This window comes from Pyrgilauda ruficollis, unplaced genomic scaffold (genome assembly GCF_017590135.1).
Source record: "Pyrgilauda ruficollis isolate IOZ18807 unplaced genomic scaffold, ASM1759013v1 scaffold13, whole genome shotgun sequence".
Taxonomy (NCBI): domain Eukaryota; kingdom Metazoa; phylum Chordata; class Aves; order Passeriformes; family Passeridae; genus Pyrgilauda; species Pyrgilauda ruficollis.
The window spans coordinates 85258-106469 of record NW_024511432.1 but is presented as its reverse complement, the minus strand read 5'-3'; the positions used below and the strand labels follow the sequence as shown (position 1 = coordinate 106469).

General features: G+C 56.9%; 1 protein-coding gene across 1 annotated transcript; it reads left to right on the top strand.

The window, feature by feature from the left end:
- The first annotated feature begins 732 nt into the window (after positions 1-732).
- Positions 733-13362, top strand: ZNF469 (zinc finger protein 469). Its single transcript, XM_041458928.1, has one exon. The coding sequence runs from the start codon at positions 733-735 to the stop codon at positions 13360-13362; it is 12630 nt and encodes a 4209-aa protein (XP_041314862.1).
- Positions 13363-21212: the final 7850 nt, after the last annotated feature.

Below are 21212 nucleotides of genomic sequence, written 5' to 3'. Positions count from 1 at the left end.
CATCTAAGATTTCCGGGGCAATTCGCAGGGAGGGTGGTGAAGTCCTTTCTCCAAGGATTTCAGAGTGATGAGAGGCAGCTCCTGGGGGAAAGTGGTGGAGCAAAAACCTTTCCCTTCACCTTCCCTGCAGCAGCGGGGACCTGGGGCCACGGGAACATGAGAACACAGGCACACGGGGACACGGGCACTCGGGGACATGGGGACAGAGAGCCCTTCCCAGGATGCCTCTCCCAGCCCATCCCGACAGCCCTTCCCACTAATCCGTAGGTGGAGCTCTTCTGTCATCTTTTTCTGCTTATGTTGCTAAGAACTAACCCAGAAATAGCTTTCCCGGGAGGAAAAAAAGTGCTTCCTCAGCAGCTTTTGCCAGAGGTGAACCGCTGTGAGCATCCTTTGAAGAGCCCGAAGCTGCAGGGCTTCTCCCCGGGGGGGTTGCGATGCCCTCTCCTCCAACCGCAGTGCAAGAAAAGGGGCCAACATCTCTCCCGTGCCTCCTCTGGCCCCTTCCCCGACTGACGTCCAGCCTTCCCCTCTTCTCTCCTGTTCGCTGCAGGTCTGAAGGATGCGGCAGAGCCCCCCCGGCCCCCGGGACCCGCCCGCAGCCCGGCCTCGGGGAGCTGCTGCCCCTCTGCCGGTGCCCATCGGCGGAGGACCATGCCCGTGACGGGGGCACGGCAGCTCGCAGCGGGACGGGACAGCGGGGCTCCGTAGCCTTGTCCCCTGCTCGGTATCATGACTGGAGAGACCCAGCATGTTTACACCATCGGCGATACTGAGGCCGGCCCCAAAGAGCCCGACAAGGACTTGGGCTGTGAAGGATGCGGGGACAAGGATGGGAGGGCGCTGGGCGGGGAGGGGACATCCCCCTTCCCCAAGGACAAGGAGCCCCAGAGCCAGCGGGAAGCCGTGATCCGGCCGCAGCAAGCGGGGAAGATCGACTTCAAATCCCTGCAGTGCAAGCCCAAGTTCGGCAATGACAGCACGTGGGGAGAGGTCAAGGGCAGCCCGCTGTCCCCGCCGGGGAAGGGGCGAGCCCGGGAGCGCAGCCGGCGCTCGGGGAAGGGCGAGCGGGGCCACCAGCAGCTCTACCGGCTCAGCATCGCCGGCACCCGGCCCAGCCCCACCATCGGCATCGCCTACCCGCAGCAGAAGGTGACGCCCCCGAAGAAGCCGGAGGTGACCCCCGCGGCCGGCAGCTACCGCTTCCACGTGCCCGGCATCCCCCAGCGCGACGCCGAGCTCCGGCCGGAGGAAATCGCCTTCGGCCGCTGCTTCCCGGACACCGCCGGCGGCCGGACCTCCGCCAGTTATACCTCACAGCCCGGCCCTTCCCTCGGCCCCAAGGGGCAGCCCCCCGCCGCCGGCATCCCCCTCAAGAGCCCCGGCACCCATGGGCAGCTACATTATTTAGAGTTCCAGGCAAACCGGGCCGAGTCGTGGCCTTCCGCGGAGAAGAGCTTCGCCGGTGCTACCTACGGGATCTCGGTGCAGAAGCCCAGCTCTTTCTCCGAGGGTGGCAAAGCCGCTGTGCACGGCCTGGGGGCTTTGCCCTGCCAGCTCCCCTTCCAGCTGCTGCACGAGGCGGGGAAGGAGCCGTTCCGCGGCAGCCAGGAGTACCTGGAGGTGGGAATCGCCGCCACCGCCCCGCTGGCTCCAGGTGCCTTCGCCTTCCACTCGTCCCCCAGAGAGTGGCCAGAGGAGCCGCTGGGTGGGGGCTCCTACGAGAGCGTGTCCCCCGAGGGGAGGCTGTACGGGCTGCCCGTGCCCCCGCCGCCAGCGCCGCCCTTCCTGCACCCGCCGCCGCCGCCGGCCCTGCACCACGGCCCCTTGCCCTGCTACAAGGGCAGGGCCGAGCATCCCGCCGACCCCACTGGTGCTCTCCCGTCGTCTGGTGCTATCGACCAAAACCCAAGCACTTTCCAAGAAAACCAAGCTGTTTTTCCGTCTAGTTTACACTCGCCTACCATGCCAAAGCCAGTGGGGAAGAGGCAAGCCTCGGCCAAGGACGGTGTCCCCGGCCCGCGGCTGCTGGTGCAGAGCAGCCCCCTGAGAAGGACCGTGCCACCAAACTCCCTGTCCCAAGTGCACTTTCAGAGCAAGGCCTATTGCAGTTCCCCCGCGGGCAGCAGCGGCGCGGGAGCCGTGCCTTTCGAGACGAGCGTTCCCACTACGGCACCCACCCACCCCAGGCTTGTGCAAGCTTGGGAAGGTGCCACGAAGGCGTTTTCTCCCATGGACCAGAATTCAGCACCTTATTCAAACCCTGTTGGAAACCAGTTCTCATTCGAGTGCCAGTCTGGCCCCGAGCAGAGGCAGCACAGGCAGAAAAATGCCAGGCTGCCTTGGCAGCAGATGCACCTCCCTTCTGCAATGCCCGGTGCCAACAGGCTGGAGCTGTCGAGACACATCAGCAGCCAGAAGCTCCCCTTCCCCCTGGGCACGTCGGACTGGCAGGGCAGTGGGAAAGCCCAGAAAGGGCCCCCCATAAGCAATTCTCCAGGGTACCACAGCAAAAAGCTGTTACCAGGAGAGAGCCTGCAGAGGGGAGATCCCAGCGTGACGGCGGCTTTCTCCTTTGAGAGTGGGAAGGAACCAGGGTCTCCCGCCTGCGACTCGAGAAGCAAAGCCCTGTTCTACACTATGGCTCAAGCAGCACCTCCTCCTCCTCCCTCAAGGAACTCGTCAGGCTCAGGGCTGGTCCTGCCACCATCAGCCTTGGCGGCTGCCTCCCCTTGTGAGTCCCCACTGCCATCCCCTGTCCCCAACCCCACGTGTGGCAGCACCTGCTCGTCGCTGTCCCCCATGTCCAGCAGCCCACTCAACTTTGAGGACAGCCAGATATCCGGAGCGCTGACCCCCTCGCCCTTCTTCCAGCACCCCTGCCATGCCAAGGATGCCAACAAAGCCTTCCACCCCTCCGAGGTTCTGAGTCCCAGCTCACTTCATTACCGCCCTCCAGACTCTGTCAAGTCCTTCAGCTTCCCTCCGGATGCTCTGAAAGATGACAGCCTCCTGAAATGTGCCCCGGGCAGCCCGTTCCACAAACCCGGCGGGGAGACGGCCAAAGGATGCTCGGACGGGCTGGATGGGGAGCAGCCTCCGCCACCATACTCCTCCCATCACCTGCTGGCCACCTCCCTGAGCAGTGCCAGCCTGGACCAGCTGGACGTGCTGCTGACCTGCAGACAGTGTGACCAGAACTACAGCAACCTGTCCTCCTTCCTGCAGCACCGCCAGTTCTGCGCCTCACACCCCGCTGCCCAGGCAGAGCCCAAGGATGCTCCCCGGGCAGCCGAGGGGCGGAAGGTGCTCCCACCTGAGCCTCCCAAAGCCCCCGGCCTGGCGCTCTCTCCAGACCCCCAGGGACATCTGTTGGCACTAAACAAGAGCGACGACTTCTTGCTGGACGGGGAAGGCAAAAGCGAGGGCAAGGAGGATGCTCTGAAGGGCGGCCTCTTCCACGGCCTGGCCAGCAGCTCCCTCCCGCTCAGCGCCTCCGACCTGGACATCGACGATGCCAAGCTGGACAGCCTGATCACCGAGGCCCTCAACGGCCTGGGGTACCAGTCGGATAACCCAGAGATCGACAGCAGCTTCATCGACGTGTTCGCTGATGAGGAGCTGCCGGGCGTGAAGGCGGCAGGCGGGGGCGCGGCCCACAAGGCCAAGGAAGGCCTGGCCTCGGAGAGCAAATCCAAGCAGGCAGCGGAGGAGAAGGCAGCAGGAGAGGCCAAGGCTGGCTGTTTTTGTGAAGATGGCCACCCAGGTGGGGAGCAGGTGAAGAGAGGGGCAGGAAAGCGGCACCTTCACAAAGGGAGGGTGGCACGGAGGGTGGCACCGCAGGAGCCGGATCCCGTGGCAGAGGGAGCAGAGAGGACAGCCCGGCTGAGGGCAGGCAGGAAGAACAGCATCCCACCAGCCAGCACCTCCAGCCAAAAGCATCCCAGGAAACTCAGCCAAGACCCTCCGATGAAGAGTGAGGTGGGGCCAGGCATCACCACCAAGAGCTCCAAGCCGCCGCGGTTCTCCATGAAGGACGTGAAGAAGCGGAAGCCCCGGAGCGGGACGTGGAGCAAGGAGCTCATCCACAAGATCGTGCAGCAGAAGAACAAGCTCCACAAGCTGCAGGTGAAGAGCAGCAAGCAGGCCCAGTTGCCCCAGGCCACCGAGAGGCCGCTGACAGCCACCAGGGAGGGCGGGCTGCGGGAATACGACTACGTGTCCGACTCGGATGAGGAGGGGGCAGAGTGCAGCAAGCCCCGGGGCAGGAAGAAGCGTGGCACGGGATTCATGGGGAGGAGCAAGTACAGCTTCAGCAAGAAACGCCTGGGCAGAAGTGAGAGGGCCAGAGAGAAAGACCCAGCCTGGAGCTACAGCCGGAAAAGGGACAGTCAGAAAAGGGAGGCACAGGAGGACGGGGATGTCCCGAGTCAGGAGGATGCTGAGAAAGAGGATTGTGCTGCCAGAGCCCGAAGGAGGAGCAGCCACTCATCTGCTGGCAGCAACCACAGCGTGCCCAGAGAGATGGGCACGAGCCCACCCTGCGCTGGTGGGGCTGGTGACAAGTGTGGCACCCAGAGGAGGAGGCGCTCGGACAGCCCAGCCCATGTGCCAGGGACTCCCCTCAGCCCTCCCCAGCACAGCAGCCCAAAGACGAGCCAGGAGAGCAAAGAGGACATTCCCAGGGGGAGCAGGAGGTTTGGCTCAGCCAAACCTTTGTTGGCAGGCTCCAGGACACGGCCGAGTACTGAACCAGGTGTTGCTGCCATGGACTGTGCACAGGAGGAGCCATCACCGCAGCCCCAGGAAAGGCAAATGCCTGGCAGGGCTACCCCAGGAAGGAGCCCTGCCAGCTTCTCCTCTAAGGAGGGGGTGGAAGAGCCCAGAGGAGCAGCAAAGCTCCCTGGTGAGGCAGGAGAGCCCACCCTGCAGGCTCAGGGCTCTCCTGAGCTCACCGTGGACCACCAGAGGCACCACTTTGCCCCTTTCCCAAGTGAAGGGCTGAAATACCACACAGAGGAGGTGATTGCTCCACCCCAGAGCAGTAACAAATCGAGTCCTGGCCATGGGAGTGCCACCTGCTCGGAAGAAGGAACCAAATTCACAAAGGGACAGGGGCTCTGTGACACTCGGAAAGATTATCCCGCACCAGCTCCCACCTACGGGGGGGATGCAGTGGGAATGATGCTTGCTGCCAAGACACCCGATCCATATGCCAGCAGTGACAATGCATTTTTTGATCCCAAAGGCCTTCCCAGTCACTACGAGGACAACCTCTTCCCAAAGCCCCCGGCCCTGGGCTCCTCCCACATGGATGACATGTACCTGTGCCGGGACGACATCAGCGCCAGCTCCTTCGAGCAGAAACACTCCAGCATCTCCCCTTTTGCCACGGAAATGCCACAGGGCAAAGTGTCCTCCCCTCTCAGCTTTGACTCCTCGTCGATATTCGGCGAGCTGCCCGTCTCCGAGTTCGATCCCTACGAGAGCAAGGATGGGTATGTGACACCGTTCCCCTGTCCCGGGAGCGCCCCCCGCAAGCCGCTGCCCTTCGAGCAGCCCTACCCACCCTTCCTGCCGGAGAAAGACTGGTCCCTCATGGAGGAGGTGGCTCCCATGCTGCCAGAAGACATGACTCAGTTCCACAGCCTCTCCGTGGAGAAGCCACCCGCCAAGAAGTTCCCCGAGGAAGGAGCTGTCCCCAGCAGCCAGCTCTCCCTGCCGCTGCCAGACAGGATGGCGGATTACAACGTGGCTTTCATGAGCAACATTTCAGATGATGAGCTGGAGATCAAGCGCTTGGTCACGGAGCTGGAAAGCCAACTGCAAACCAGCAAGCTGGACTCCGAGGTGTCCGTCACCCTCCAGAAATCCGAGCCAAACGTTCCTGTCCACCTGCGAGCACAGGGGGCCGAGCGGTTCCCGGTGCTGCCGGGAGAGCCAGAGGCAGGCCAGGAGAAAGGGCTGTTTTTGGCAGGTGAGCTGGGCAGATCGAGCCTCTGTGTTGGGGAGAGGCTGGCAGGGGAGAAGCCAGATGTGGTGACTGCCCGTGAGGAGTATGAGAGACCCAGGGAGCCCTGGGCGTGCCCGCTGGAGCTGGGCTCGCTGGAAACCGGGATGGGCATCCCAGCCCCGCTGGCCACAAACCATTTCTGCTCCAAAGACAGCAGTGAGCAGCTCCAGGGAGTTGTGGCCACTGAGGAAAGAGACCTCAGGAAGATGGAAAATGGGTCTTCTTCCAAAAGTCTACCTGGCTCAAGCACAACTGACCAAACAGAGGCTCCCATCTACAGCGGCCATGTGACAAAAAGCCCTCCTGTTGTCACTGACCCCGTGTTCCCCGAGGCCATGGGTGCAGCAGAAGTAACCAAAGACCCCCTGCCATCCCTGCCATGCCAGTGCAGTGCCGAGGGCTTCCCTGTGCCGGGGAAAGCAGACACTGATCCTGCGGAGCTGGAGAAGTTTGGTGCCCATCTTCCAAACCCTAAACCCCAATTTGGCTTTCAGCAGGGTCCCACCCCAGCCTTGGATCTCGCCTTTTCACCTCATGTCAAAGAGGTCCCAGATACAGAAGAAAAACCCTTAAGCAGGACTGAGCCCCCCAAAACAGTGAAAAATGCTGTGGATCTCAAAGGGGGTGGTGGTGGGCCCGCACTGGTGGAGGAGATGGAGGAGAGGAGGAGTCCCAACACCTATCAAAGCCCTGGGCCCAGTGACAAAGGCAGCAAGCCCAAAGTGCTGCTGTTTGAGATGCTGAGTGTGCCCAAGGAGAGCGACCGCCCTTCCCAGGAGATGATGGGGGCATCCCAGGAGACCTCTGCCAACCCTCTGCAGCAGCTCCAGCTCTTCGTCGCCCGGACGGTGAAGAACAACGAGGAGGAGCTGTTGATGCCGTGCTTCCCTGGGCTGCTGGCTCCCAGCCACCCCTGTGCCACCACCCACGTCCAGACAGAGCACCAGGAGCAGAGCAGTGCTGCTTTGGCAGGAGAAGATCAGACCCGAGGGGAAGGGGATCTCCCCAGTAGAAGCAGCACTGGGAATATCGCTGCTCCAGGGAGAGAGGTGCTTTCTCCCAGTGGATGTGAGCAGCTGGAGTCGTTGGATGCAGAGGGCTCTTACCATGCAAAACAATCCACGTCAGCAAAGCCGGAGCTGCAAAATAATGTAACAGAGCTGCAGCACTTAGCAAATGAACCCCCGGAGCCGAGGGACATTAATATCCTTGCAGATGGTGTTCCCCAGGAGCGTAATGACCTCTCACCACCCAACAGCACCACCGTGACCTCGCTGCCAGGGCAGGGAAGGAAAGCTGATCAGCTCAGGGAAGAGCAGGAGGGAGATAACAACACAACGACCTTGGCATTTAGGAAACATGAGCAATCCCACCCCAGCCGTGGTTTGCTCGAGGAAGAAACGCTGGGCAGAGAAGAGGGAGAGAGGCTGGAAAGGAGTTGGGTGGGGAAGGGGGCACAGCACCTGGGCAGTGCTCCCACGAGTCCTGTCAGCCCCCTCGGTCCCTCTGAGGGGCATCTCCACCAGGATCACAGCTTGGGGATGGAGATAAAAGCCAGCAGAGTCAGTGCAGATGTTCCCAGAGAAGGGAATGACAAGTTGTCCCTCAATGGCTGTGATTACACAGGCAAATCTCCAGCCAGCCTGCTCTCACCAGCCAAATATTCCAACCTCAAATGTTTGCAGAGCAGTGGGGCCGAGGGGGAGGAGGTCCCCAGTTTAGGCAGTCAGTTCTCAGATGAGAAGAATTACAGCTCCTCCCTGCCTGCAACGCCAACTTCATTCGTCACAAAGAGTTGTCCTCCCGAGGCCAGTAGCCATCACATCCCTCACACCGTGAGCCCAGCAGAGCAAGGGACATGGGACAGGGCACCCACCTTTCCTCCCTCGCCACATCACTGCGGGGCTGTGCCGATGGAAGCGCCTGAGGAACGCCCTCATCACCTCCCTGATGGTGTTTTGGGTAGCTATGAATCATCTGGAAGAGAAAGGACAGTGAGACCCTGCACTCTGCTGCATGGTGATGTTCTGGTGGGCTCTGCCTTGGAGATGGGTGGTCCCCAGGAACCTCCTGGGAAGGACTGTTCTCTTCCCTGCTCGCCGCCTTTCCACCAAAAGGGTGTTGGGAAGGAGGTCCCCGAAAACACCGATGCCATGCTGCCAAATTTTAAAGAAAACCAAGGGTGTGCCATCACAGACACAGTTGTTAACTCCACCCCTCCAGAAACCCAGGATTGTCCAACCCAGCCCACAGAGGATCTTCTGCCCATGGAAGAAAGGGAGGTCGACCTGAACCAAGAGAACAAGTTTGAAAACTGCTCCCGTGTCAGGAATAAGCATCAAAGTGAACCAGAGGCTTTGTGCAATGGTTTTGCTGTTCCCGACATGTCAGCTGCCATCAGCAGAGGTCTTACAAGGGTTGGAGATCTTGGTCCTGCTGAATTACACGACCACGAGTTTCCAGGGGCAGCAAAGGTGAGACTTGGTGTTTCCAAAACCACAGAGAGTGAAGGAAAGAGTTTAAAGGGGGAGAATTCCAAAAGCCATGGGGCTGCAGAAGCTGGGGGTTGTGTGTTAAACAGCATGGGCCAAGGAGAGGACTACACACCCAGCAGTACTCCAGACCCATCCCAAAATGAACTCCGCAAAGGAAGAAAGCCCAATGGACTCCCGGTGACCTGTGACATTTGTTCAGCCACTTTCCGGTCCAAGCCTGGCCTGACCAGGCACAAAGCTGTCAAGCACCAGGTGAAGAAGGGTGGTTTGCCACAGCCCAGTAAGACTCCCAGGTCCCCTCTGATTCCTGCACACAAGACGTCAAAAGCAGCTCAAAAGGTGCCCAGGAGGAGCCTGAAGGCGTCAGTCAAAGACAAAACCTGCAGCTCACAGGCGCTGACCTCCACCGTTGAACGCATTCCCAAGAAAATACTCCCAGACCTGGAGAAAGAGCCCAGCACGCAGATGCAGGAGGTGGTGAGCAGAGTGCTCAGCGACCTCAGCGTGATCTCCTTGGAGATGTCCCAGGAGCTGCACCTGCAGAGGGAGGTGAAGGCAAAGGGACCGCGCCCGGAGGTGAGGGGATCGGGAGAGGCAGCGTCTGGGAAGGTGGATTCGAGATGGCAGGTCAGGAAAGGAGAAAAGGGCAGAAGGAGCCAAAGCAAAGATCTTGGTGAGGAGAACAGCAGTTCTGAGAAGCAGCTCAACAGGAAAGTGAGGCGAAGGAAAGCGAAGGTGTTTCCCAGCAGGAGTGAGCCCAATGGTCCCTGTGAGCTGGAGAAGAGCACAGGTCCTGCTGCCCTCGGCTCCAGCCTGCCCGGGATCACGGAGGGCTTGCACGAGCCAGATGGCTGCATCTCCACAGAGGAGAAAAACAGGACCAGCACAGCTCAGCACTCCCAAAACGCCAAAGAGTCCTCTTGTGCAGCCGAGCTTGAGGAAGACCTGGGCAGCAGGATGGGGTCTCTAAAGGAGATGGTCAGCAAGCAGACAGCCACGGTCACCTGTCCCGGGGAGGTGGAAGATCCAGATGCAGTGGAAGATGCACAGGCTTGCAAAAAATGGATCAGTGGGTTTGTGGAGCAAGTGGCGAAGGGGTGGGGCAAGGTGGGCACAGAGCAGCATCGTGGTGCTGATGGCGCAGAGGACATGGATGCTGGGACAGGGGACAGTCCAGTGGCAGGCAGTGACACCAGGAACTGGAGTGGTGCCCTGCAGAGTCCCGCAGCTCCTGCCGAAGGGGCTTTGCTGCTGGAGAACCATGATTTGGGAACCACCCAAAATGTTTCTGGGCATGGTGCTCTGCAGACCACCCCAGGGACCAGCCCTCCTCCTGCAGAGCCAAAGCGGTGGGTGAAGGCAGATGTGCCACCAGGCAGGGAGCACTGCGGGGACAGCACGGCCACCTCAGACCTCCAGAGCTTTTTTGATGATGATTCCACCTTCTCCCAGCTGTTCCCCAGGGATGACCAGTTTGTCCGGAGGAAGTGCACGCGGGTCTATGGGAAGAGAAGCAAGAAACCCAAACCTGCCCCCGAGGTCAGCCTGCAGCCAGCAGGGGCCATCGACCTCTTCACCATCCGCCTGGCTTCTGACCTCAGCGACACCAACTCCTTCTGTGTCACCAGGGAGGACCCTTGCGAGTATGAGACCATCTCTGTTGACGATGCCCTGATGCTGAACATGTGTCATGGCAGCAAGGCAAAGAGCGGAGATGCTGCTCCAGATGGATCTAAAAGCATCGAGCTGAGGTTGGACCAAGAGGTGACCGACCAAGGGAAGGAGGACATTGACTTGGAGGACAACATGCTGACCTTCTTGTGCCAGAACAGCCACACGGACAACATCCCCAGCTTGAACATCTGGGGCGGTCTGGATAAGGAGGGGGAAAGCCTCTCTGCCGAGGACATGTTTGAGCCTCTGATGGACCTTGAGGATGAGCACTCGCTCCAAGAAGTGAACTCCGAGCCCCCCGACCTGGCAGAGGAGTCCTACAATGCCAAAGATAACGGGGATTCGGACTCCCCCGAATTTCACACCATCGACATTGAGATGCTTAACGCAAAGCTGAAAATGAGAGACGTGTGCTTCTTCAGCCCTTGCAAGGATCTTCCTGGCCACAGTGAGGATGGTGCTGTGAGTTTGAAGCCAAAGTCGGGCAAGCACAGAAGCAAGCTGGAAGATGGGAAATTGGGGAAAAACCGTGGGGACATAACCATCAAAACCAAAGACAAGCAGTACAAGTGCAAAGTCTGCTTCCAGTGGTTCCTGACGCTGGGGGAGCTGGACTTCCACAAGCTCTCCCACAACCCTTCCCCTCCTCCGACCTGCTACATGTGTGTGCAGCGCAAATTCAGCTCCCGGGAGCAGCTCCGGGACCACCTGAAGGAGAAGCACGCCAGGAACAAAGCTGGGCTGTGGGCGTGCGGGATGTGCCTGAAGGAGATCTCCGACGTCTGGATGTACAACGAGCACCTGCGGGAGCACGCCACGCAGTTCGCGCGCAAGGGGCAGGCGCAGAAGTCGGTGATGGGGCTGCCAGGCTGCTTCGGTGAGGACAACGCCGCTGTCACCCACTTCCTCAACAGCATCATGTGTCGGAAACCCAGCAGGTCCTCCCGGCACGGCGACCCCGGCGGCCGGCATGGGGTCAGCAGAGAGAGCAAGAGCCCCAAGGAGTTGCCCCTTGAGCAGGAGAAGGCGATGAAAGACCCCTTGGAAAGCAGTGTCAAAGTGAAGCCACTTGCACCCAGCTCCTCCAAAGCATCCTCCAGCCCATCTCCAGAGCACACGGCAAAGAGTGAAAGCACCCCAAAATCTGTCCCCATGCACCCAGACTGCAAGGATCCTTCCCGGGACTGCCATCACTGTGGCAAACAGTTCCCCAAACCCTTCAAGCTCCAGCGGCACTTGGTCGTGCACAGCTTGCAGAAGATTTACTTGTGCCACAAGTGCCCCATGTTCTACCAGGAGACCAAAGAGCTCCGGAGCCACCTGAGCCAGGAGCATGGTGTGGTGGAGGAGCAGGAGATCAAGCACACCACCCTGTACGCCTGCGAGCTCTGCGCCGACGTCATGCACGTCATCAAGAAGTCCTTCATCTGCAGCATGTGCAACTACACCTTCTCCAAGAAGGAGCAGTACGACCGGCACATGGAGAAGCACCTGGCGGGCAGCAACAAGACTTTCAAATTCCGAGGGGTCATGAGGCCTGGCGCTGCTTGCAGGGAGGGCAGGGAGAAGGTGAAGGAGGACGGATCTCTCCGGGAGGGAATGCCACCGAGCAAGAAGCAGAAGGTGGCTCACCATGGCAGCTCAATCCCACACAGGTCACCAGTCCACCTGGACCCCACGAGTGACCTTCAGCTGGCAGAAGCTAGAAGCCCCAGCCTTCAGGTTCCCACTGACTCCTTCCCAACAGCACCTGATGACCTGGGAGCATCCCAGCCCACCATGAAGGCAGAAGTCCTGGTGGGTGACTTCTCAGAGCTCCTGGCAGAGATGGAGAAGTCCCCATTTGACCCCTTGCCACCACCACCCTGCCTGTCCCCATCTCTGCCGCCAGCTGCTGTGGGCAGCCCCGAGCTCGGCCACATCGCTGGCCTGTCCATCGAGGAGCTGGAGAAAGGAGCCTTTGATGGGAAACCACTTCCTTTCTTGGACTCGCCTGAGTTTCCCATGGACCTTGGTGGCTTGGCTTGTCACCAGGCCACCAACCAAAAACTGTCCCCACCCCTCCTGACCCAGAAACATGGCTGTGCCAATGCCCATAAAACAACAAGCACTGGCAACAAAGATGAATACAAGGACTGTATCCTGGAAAATCCCAGCACAGACACCAACCCCGTGGAGGGGATCCCTTTTCTCCAGCTTGCCAAGAAGGTCTCAGAGCTTTCTTCCCCTAAGGCAGAGTCTCCACAAGCCACGGACACCCACAAATGGGGCAGCCCCAGTGCCAGTGATGCCTCTGCCTGGGAAGGTGCAGCTAAGCCAGGGTCTCCAGAAGGTGCCCACCAGCCCCTGCCCCCAAAGGACAAGACAGCATCACCCACACTCAACAGAGCTTCCAAAGATCCAGTGCCACCAAAGAAGACCGTGGGTAGTGAGGCTGCTCCCAGTGTGGGCAGCCCCGAGGAGGGTCAGCAGCCCATCTCAGGGAAGGAGAAATCCGTGCCTGAGGCAAAGGACAGTAGCGCTAACGCCAAGGACCAAGGCGGCAACCCAGGCAAATCCAGCAGCCACCAGCCCAGAGATGAGATGGCCAGCAACACCACAAGACACGGCCACGCAGAGCCAGGCAGAGCCACCGGCAAGCTTCACCCCAAGAGGAGGAAAGAACACAAGTCCTTGAGCCACCGGAGCAGCTCCGGCTCCCGGGAGAACATGGAAGGAGACGGGAAGAAGAAGAAAGCCCGGCCACCGTGCCCGGCCAGGAGCGAGAGCACCGCTGAGCTCAAACGTGGCAGCTGGAGCAACGCCGAGGCTCCCGCCCTGTCCCCTGGCAGGAGGGACACGCACTGCAGCAAGCTGGGACCCAAGCCCAGAACGGGCCCCCAGCTGAAGAAGATGGTCCTGGACCCTTACAACCAGAAGAAAGGGGAGCTCCGCCACGCCAACGGGGACGTGAAGCGCAGGAAAGCCATTCTGGGCAAGAGCCTCCACCAAGTGTTGGCCAAGGGGCCAGCGCCATCCCCGCGTGGCTCCTGGCACGGCCCCCGTGCCGCCCGTGGGGCCAAGGCGGCCGGCCCGGCCAGCTACCGCAGCGCCGAGTCCCAGAACAACCTGCTCAGCCAACTCTTTGGGCAAAAATTAACCAGCTTTAAAATTCCTTTAAGAAGAGATACTTCAGAATAATTTATGGAAGTGACTTATGGTGATCCTCAGCTGCTTTCATGGGGTTTGCAAGGGAAAAATTATCAAAGCATTAAATTCGTTTGTGTAGCATGATTTCTCTGTCTAGCTTAAATGAACTTGCACTGCAGCCTCTGTGAAATAGTTTGCTTTGTGTCTACTAATCTACTTTAATTCACCTGATTTATCATGCAAATGCTAGAACTTTGATGTTGCTGATGATTTTCATGAACTGAAATTGTAATCGCTTTGGGCAGACTGAATCGTCGAGAGCAATTGCTTTATTGCAGAAGTGCTGAGGTTATAAGGATACTTGCAAATCTCAGACCCTTTTGAGTCTGTGTCTGTGTTATCTTTGTACAAAGTACTTGAAGAGATGAACTTCATTCCGTAGACGTCTTATTCATAAGGTGCAGTACACTGTAGAAAGCAAATTTTATTTTTTTTTTGTGGAAGATTTTGCACAAATAATCCCATACAATTCATTTAATTGGGAGCTGGCCTAAGCGATGATACAATTAAAAAATTAAATTAAGACCCAAGTGTCCTATATTTTGACAGCCATCCCCAAGAATTTTGTTTCTACATCGTCAAGAGAAGAACGACCCAGCTCTGGGGTTCTGGGGCTGTCGGAGCCTTCCAGAGGATGCTGCCACTCTTTGACCACTGTAGACGATGGGACTGGAGGAGAAGCGTCCCCGCGAGCAAACTGCACCTTGACACTTGTGACAAACTCTGATTTTTTTAGGGTTTTTTGGGGTTTTTTTTGTGTGTGTGTGTGAGCGTGTGCGTGTTTTTTCTTTTTGTTTGTGGGGGGTTTTTTTTGTGCAACGAGAAAACTGTGCCAATTTACCGCAGCGAAAACCGGTACTGTCCGAGTGCCCTCAACGGTATCACTTCTAAACTCTCTTACTGTATTGACGTAGTGGCTCTATAGGTATCCGCTTGTACTATGCAGTTACTGGTGCTATTCTTCATTTGTAATGTGAATACAGACTTCCTTGATTGAAAAAAAATGGGGAATTGGTAGGGAGAAGCTATTATCTGTCAAAAAAAAATGGAGCAGGAAAAGAGAATTAAAAAAAAAAATCAATTCAAGGGGGAAAACATTCAGCTTTAGGGAGAAAAATTAGGTTTAGGGGAAAAATACAACTTTGGGGGAATAAATACAACTTAGGGAAAAAATACAACTTTAGGGGAAAAGCTCCTCTATGCTGGTACTCCGTAGTGTCAGAAAGGTTACGTCACATTAAACAAGCACGTTCTACAACCAAACTTTTGGATCCAGAAAGAAATCTCAGGTGCAAATGAGGACATGGAAAGATTTTATTGAAATACTCCCAAGTCAAGGAGGTGAAGTAATGCACTGATGTGATATGAACAGTCAGAGTACTTTGCGTCTGTCCTGCAATGATTTTTTGTTTTGTTTTAGAGTTAAAAGGAAAAAAAAAAAAAAAAAGAGGCTTTATTCTGTTAATATGTATCTTTACAATTCTTTGTATTGTATAAAAAACTATTGTAGGTAATTTACCTTGGGTGCAATGTGTTCTGTCAAAAGTTTTTATTTTGATATTTTGTCCAGAGAAGCAGAGAGAGAGCAGGAAACGCCGTTTTATGATGTTGTCCGTGTGCTTTTTAAAGTGCCTCTTTAATATTGTTAAATAAAGTATGAGATAAAAATATGGGGTGGTACTGCAAAGTCATCCATGATTAATCTTTTCAAATATATTCCAATATTTTCACAGAAATTCCCTGTCTGCGTGATGTTTGGGGGATGTTTGAGGTGTCCTCTGTAAAGGAGGACTTTGGTGCCACTGCTGTCACCTCAATGGTTTGCAAATTGTTGGAGCTTCTCAACAGTGAAGATGTTCCTGCAGCTCCTCTTCCTCACAGATCTTGTCCGAGTGCTGCTCATGGCAGGAGAGTCTTGTCCCTGTGGGGAAAAACCCAAGGTGATGGTGGTGGTGGTGGTGGCCTGGTTTGGTCGTCCTCAACTGGTGGCACAGTTAGGTCATCATGAATTGGCCATTGTCACAGCCCAATTTGGGCATTACCAACTGGCAGTGGCAACAGCCTGATGTGTCATCATCAGTTGGTGATGGTGGTGGTCCAGTCTGGTCATCATCACTTTGTGATGTGATGGGGTTACCTACTTTGGTCATCACCAGGTGTTGATGGCCCAGTGTGGTCATCAGTTTGTGGTGAAGGTGGTAACAGTGATGGTGGTGATGATGGTGATGATGATGATAATGGTCCAGTTTAACCGTTCCCCATTTTGGATGGTGATGGTGATAATGATGGTGTTGGTGAGGGTGATGATGGTGACAGCCCAGATTGCTCATCCCAAATTATCATGGTGTGGTTATGGTAGTGATGATGGTGATGCTCCAATTTGCTCATGCCAAGTTTATGGTGATGGTGGTGATGGTGACAGCGCTGGTGACGGCCTGGTTTGCTCATCCCAAATTTATGATGGTGATGGTGATGATGGAGAGGCCCCATTTGGTTCATCCCCATTTGATGGTGATGGTGATGATGATGATGATGCAGATGCTGCTGGCAATGATGATGGTGATTAATGATGATGGTGATGATGATGATGATGATGATGATGATGATGAGTGCCCATTTTGCTCATCCCCATTTTATGATGATGGTGATAATGATGGTGTTGGTGATGGTGATGCTGCTGCTGCTGGTGATGACGATGACAGTGATTGGTGATGATGATGGTGATGATGGTGATGATGATCATGAGTGCCCATTTTGCTCATCCCCATTTTATGATGATGCTGATAATGATGGTGTTGGTGATGGTGATGCTGCTGTTGCTGGTGATGACGATGATGATGATGATGATGATGATGATGGTGATGATGATGGTGATGATGATGGTGATGATGATGGTGAGTGCCCATTTTGCTCATCCCATTTTATGATGATAGTGATAATGACGGTGTTGGTGATGACGATGACGGTGATTGGTGATGACGATGACGGTGATTGGTGATGATGATGATGATGATGATGATGATGATGATGATGATGATGCTGCTGTTGAAGGCCCAGTCCTCTCATCCCGCTTTGTCCTCGAGCTGACCTCTGCGGCCCCGCTGGGCTGGGGTGGGAGCTGCCACCGAGGCGGTGTACTCCATCCTTTAATTACTGCCGCAATCACAACACGGAGCCGCTGTCAGTGAGAGATAGCTCGGCACCGCCGGCTGGGATCCTCGCCACTCGGGGCTTGTAACTAAAACTGCAGGATTAATTTGATTAATTGATAGAATTATTTTCCAAACTACTCTTTTGTTTATGGAGGCTTAAAATGCTTGCCGCCTGCACCCTCCTGGTGTGTTGCAGAGTGGAGATAAAGTGGCTGAAAATAATTAGTATGGCTTAATTTAGGGAAAAAAATAACCTCAAAAGAATTTTGCAGAAAATTTAAGGCGGCACATTTTACTTTGTTTTGGCAGGAAATATTATGGAGCTGGAAATGGGACTTTTATGTTTTCCCTGTGCTATATTTCACCAGGGCAGCAAACCTGCGGGGCGGAGGAGGAGAATTTCATGCCTGGTTGTTACCAGAGCTCTCCCACACCTCCAGATTCATCACCTGGGCACCTGGAAATGAGTCTCCTGGGAGCCAGGGGAAGGCTGCAGGGATGGGACCCATCCCCAGGGCCCTGGGATGAGTGCAGGGACCCCTTCCCAAAGCTGCACCCATTTTTTGGAAGCCCAAGACACAAGTGACACCCACCTCAGGCTCTGCTCCCTCTAGCATGCCACTCCCCAGGGAGATGTTGGCATTGTCCCCACATCTTTGGGGGCTGAATTATTTAATTTATCCTTTCCCCTCTAAATGCGTGTAGGTTTTTTCCCCCTGCTCTCACTCACACCCCACTCCCTCAGTCCCCCCCACCCATCGGCTCCTCTGAGCTCCCCAAACCCCCGCGTTTGCTGAGTCCTGCATTATCCAGCAGCGTTTGTCACTTGGGAGATTGCAGGCCCCTGTCACCGTAATTCCAGTGAGGATGCAAAGCCAGGCAGCTTCTCCCTGCTGGGGATTAGCTCCCTGCTCTGCGGGGGCCAGCGGAACAGGGGGGCTCCCGTGGCACCCAGCACATCCGGGGGTCCCAGCCCCGCACCCCCTGGGATATGGGGGGTCTGCACCCACATCCTCAGGGGTGGGACAGCTCCAGGCCCCAGGGGCTGCAGGGTGGGGCTGGTGGGAGGTGCCTGGCGTTAGAGGAGCCCCTCGGGGGCATTGCTTGGCTTCTTGCCACCACCCTAAATTTTCCTCAAGCTGTTTGCTCTTCAAGCCCCCCCCCCCCCTAAATCCAGCCAGCCTTTCTTTTCTCAGCCCCACATCCAAGTTTCTGAGCCAGAGGTGCTTTAAGCCTCTCCATAAAGCCTGGAGGATAACGGGATCCACCATGGTTGTCACGCTGCAGGCAGGGGCTGAAGATTTAGGAATTTTTTTTTTTCTTGCTTTTGAGTCAAATCTGGCTGTTCCTTGCACAGCAGGAATTTAAAGCCCAGCTCCCACCTTCCTCCCCAGGGTGTGTGACAGGGACCACACGCACCAGAGGGATCCTGCACCCCTGGTGCTGAATTCATGCAGGAAAACCTGAAACCCTGGTTGCGAAAAGGAGCCATGCAACCCCCAGGGATGCCATCCTGCCAGCAGTGATGCTTCTGAAGGCCAGGAATTGGTTGGATTGCTCGTTTTGGGAGTTTAGAACATCATTCCTACAGAAGGAGATGAGTAAGAGGGAGGGGGAAATAAGCCCTGAGACATCCCAGCCTTGGATTTGGGGTGTGGGGGCTGCTCACACACTCATTCCCACCTGGTTTCAGGAGCATCCAACATCATTTGTGCCAGGGGAGGTTTAGGTTGGATATTGGGAAAATTTCTTCATGGAAAGGTTTGTTCAGCCCTGTCCCAGCTGCTCGAGGCAGTGGTGGAGTCCCCGTCCCTGGAGGGATTTAAAAGCCACGTGCATGTGCCACTTGGGGACATGGTTCAGTGCTGGCCTTGGCAGTGCCGGGGCTCGATGATCTTGGAGGCTTTTCAAACCTAAATCATTCCACGGTTGGGATTTGGTTGAATCCCAAACCCTTCCACGCTGCCACCGCAGCTCCCAGGAGCCTGGAATTCCGCAGCAGCGTCTCTGCCCGGGACGTGCCCAAGCCGTGCCCAAGTCAGGGAGGAACATGCCCAAGCCGTGCCCAAACCGTGCCTAAGCCGTGCCCAGGCTTTGCTCTGCCATGTCCCACCCGTGTCACATCCGTGCCCAAGCCTCGGAGGACCCCGGGCTGCTGGCAGCCACCCGAGGCTGAGCCAGGGGCAGGTGACAAGTGGCACCCAGGGCCGGGTTCTCCTGCCAGCAGGTGGCAGGGCCCTTCTGCAGGTGGGGCACCGTGATGCCAGTCCTCCCTCTTGGGACAAAAAAAAAAAAAAAAAAACTAAAATAGGATATTTTGAGCTGGAAAAAAGCTGGTTTTGGAGCTTTGGCAGACCGTGCCAGCGGGAAGTGCCACCAGCTGGCACCGGGGGCTCAGCACAGCCCCCCAAAATGCCCCCCAGCCATCTCTGAGCCCTGAAATCCGGCAGAGGCAGCGCCTCGGCTCTTCCCATTGACATTCCTGCGCCGCCGCCTCCTCTCGCCGCGTCTCTAATAATATCAGGCCAGATTAATTGGCACTAATACAAATGTACACAGCTCCATAAAAAGATGTCACCTCGCTCACAATGGGGGGAACGGCTGCTCCCGCATTATCTCTGCTCTGCAGGCGTGTAATTCACTCCTCGGGAAAACACGCTATTTATTCGGCTCCCCCGTAACAATCTCTCTGCAAACACCACGGCTTCGGGAAGGGAGCAGGGAGACACCCAGCCCCGCCGCTGTCACCGCCACCGTGACGCTCGTCCCCGTGCAGGGCCACCCGCGGGTGTCCCCAGGGATGCGGGATGCGGGATTTGGGGACGGCCCCGCGCCGGGATCCAGCCCTTGGGTGCTGGTCGAGCCCGCGAATTGTCAGCCCTGGGGGGCTCTGGGATGGTGCCAGAAAGGGAATTAAAGGGACTTTGGCAAGGAGCGTGCCAAGGGAAGGACCGCAACCTGTTTCCTCCGCTGGCCAGGGCAGGGCGGCAGCACCCACCGGCTCCAGCGAGGCTTTTGGGGCATTTTTTGGGAAGGGATGCAGCCCCCCGTGGGTGTGACGATGTCCCCTGGTTCCCTGGAGATGCTGCCACCGCTTCTTCCAGCACAAAGCGCCGGGGACAGCCCCCACCCCTCTGCTGCCGGCCGGGGAGAGGGAATTTGGGCACCTCGTCGGTGTTCGCTCACCCCCAGCCCCTCAAACGCCTGCAATTAGCGATGCTGTGTTTAATTAAACGGCTGTCTAATTATCTCGGCGTAAGCAAACACGGGAGCTGCGGGGCCGGGAGGGATCCGTGGATGTGCCAGAGGAGCCGGCTGGATCTGCCGCGCCCCCAGCCCCAAAATCCCCGCAGCCCAGCCGGGGGGAGCCCGGAGAGCCCCGAGAGAGCCGGGCTGGGTTTGGGCTCCCCTCGGCAGCGCCTGCTGGGTCAGAACCATCCGGAATGGCACAGGGAAGAGGCTCCGGGCCGGGCTGGGAGGGAGGGAAGGGCTCTGGAAGCAGAGCTGCTCCCGGGGATTGGTCACTCGAGGTCACTCGAGGTGAAAGGCACCGCCAGGATGGTTTTGGGGGGTGGTCAGCCAAGGGGGGGCCAGCAGAGCCTTGTCCTCAGCAGCATCTCCCTCCTTCCATAGGGTTTTTTTTTTTTTTTTTTCTCCCTGGATCTCTTCTTAATTCCTAACTTAATTTCTTTTGACATCCTCATTGCCGGTTTGACCTCTTTACTGGAATCATGCGCTGCTTAAAACTCATTATCCCACCATTGAAACAGGAAGTTAATTAAAAACCCTTTAAAAAAAGAAAAAGAAAAGGGGGGCTAAAAAAGCACATCCCGGTCCGGGGATAGATGGAAAGGGATATGACCGAGCTGTGCCGTGTCCCCACAGCCCACCAGCCCCCTCCATTGATCCATCATTATTTGGGGAGCACCATCACCACTGGCAAATCCCCCTGATCCAAAGTCAGCCATGGGCAAGGTCCAGTTTGGGAGAAATTGTTGTTTTTCACAGGACAATAATATTCCCATCATGGATTCAAAATCTAAGTGGCTCCTGTTTAACCCACATTCCACCCCAAAATTTCTTCATGCTCACAGGTCACCTGGCTGGGATGATGCCAAGGAGGGACCCCAGGACACCTACACCACGCCAGGGTGTCCTGGGGTGTCCCCCACCCTGAGCCAGGGTCATGGCAGTCACAGGTGGGAGGTTTTGGACCATTCATCTGGAAATGAGAGGGTTTCTAGGGGATCCAAAAGAGCCCCTGGGGACCCCACAGAAGGTTTGGGGGGCCCATAAGAGGTTTTGAGGATCTGTGAAATGTGGATTGGGACCCAGCGAGGGCACTGAGGTCCTAGCAGGGGGATTGCTGTGAGTGTAGGACCTTCCAGAGACGTCACAAGGGACCCCAAAGGGAAATTTGGGGACCCCAAAGAAGGACTGAAGACCCCAAAGGGGAAGTTCAGGATGCTGAGGACGGGTCGTGGAACCCAAAAAGGGGTTCCGACCTAACGGGGTGGTACCAGAGACCCAGAGCAGAGGCTGGAGCCTCTCGGGGCTCCGGGAGCGGGGCTGGGGACACCTTTGGGAGCTTTTGGGGACCTGGGGGGGCGGGGGGAGCGGGCACGGAGCGAGCCCCGCCCCCTCTGCCGTTAGCCCCGCCCCACCGCGCGCGCCATCCGGTGGGCGTGG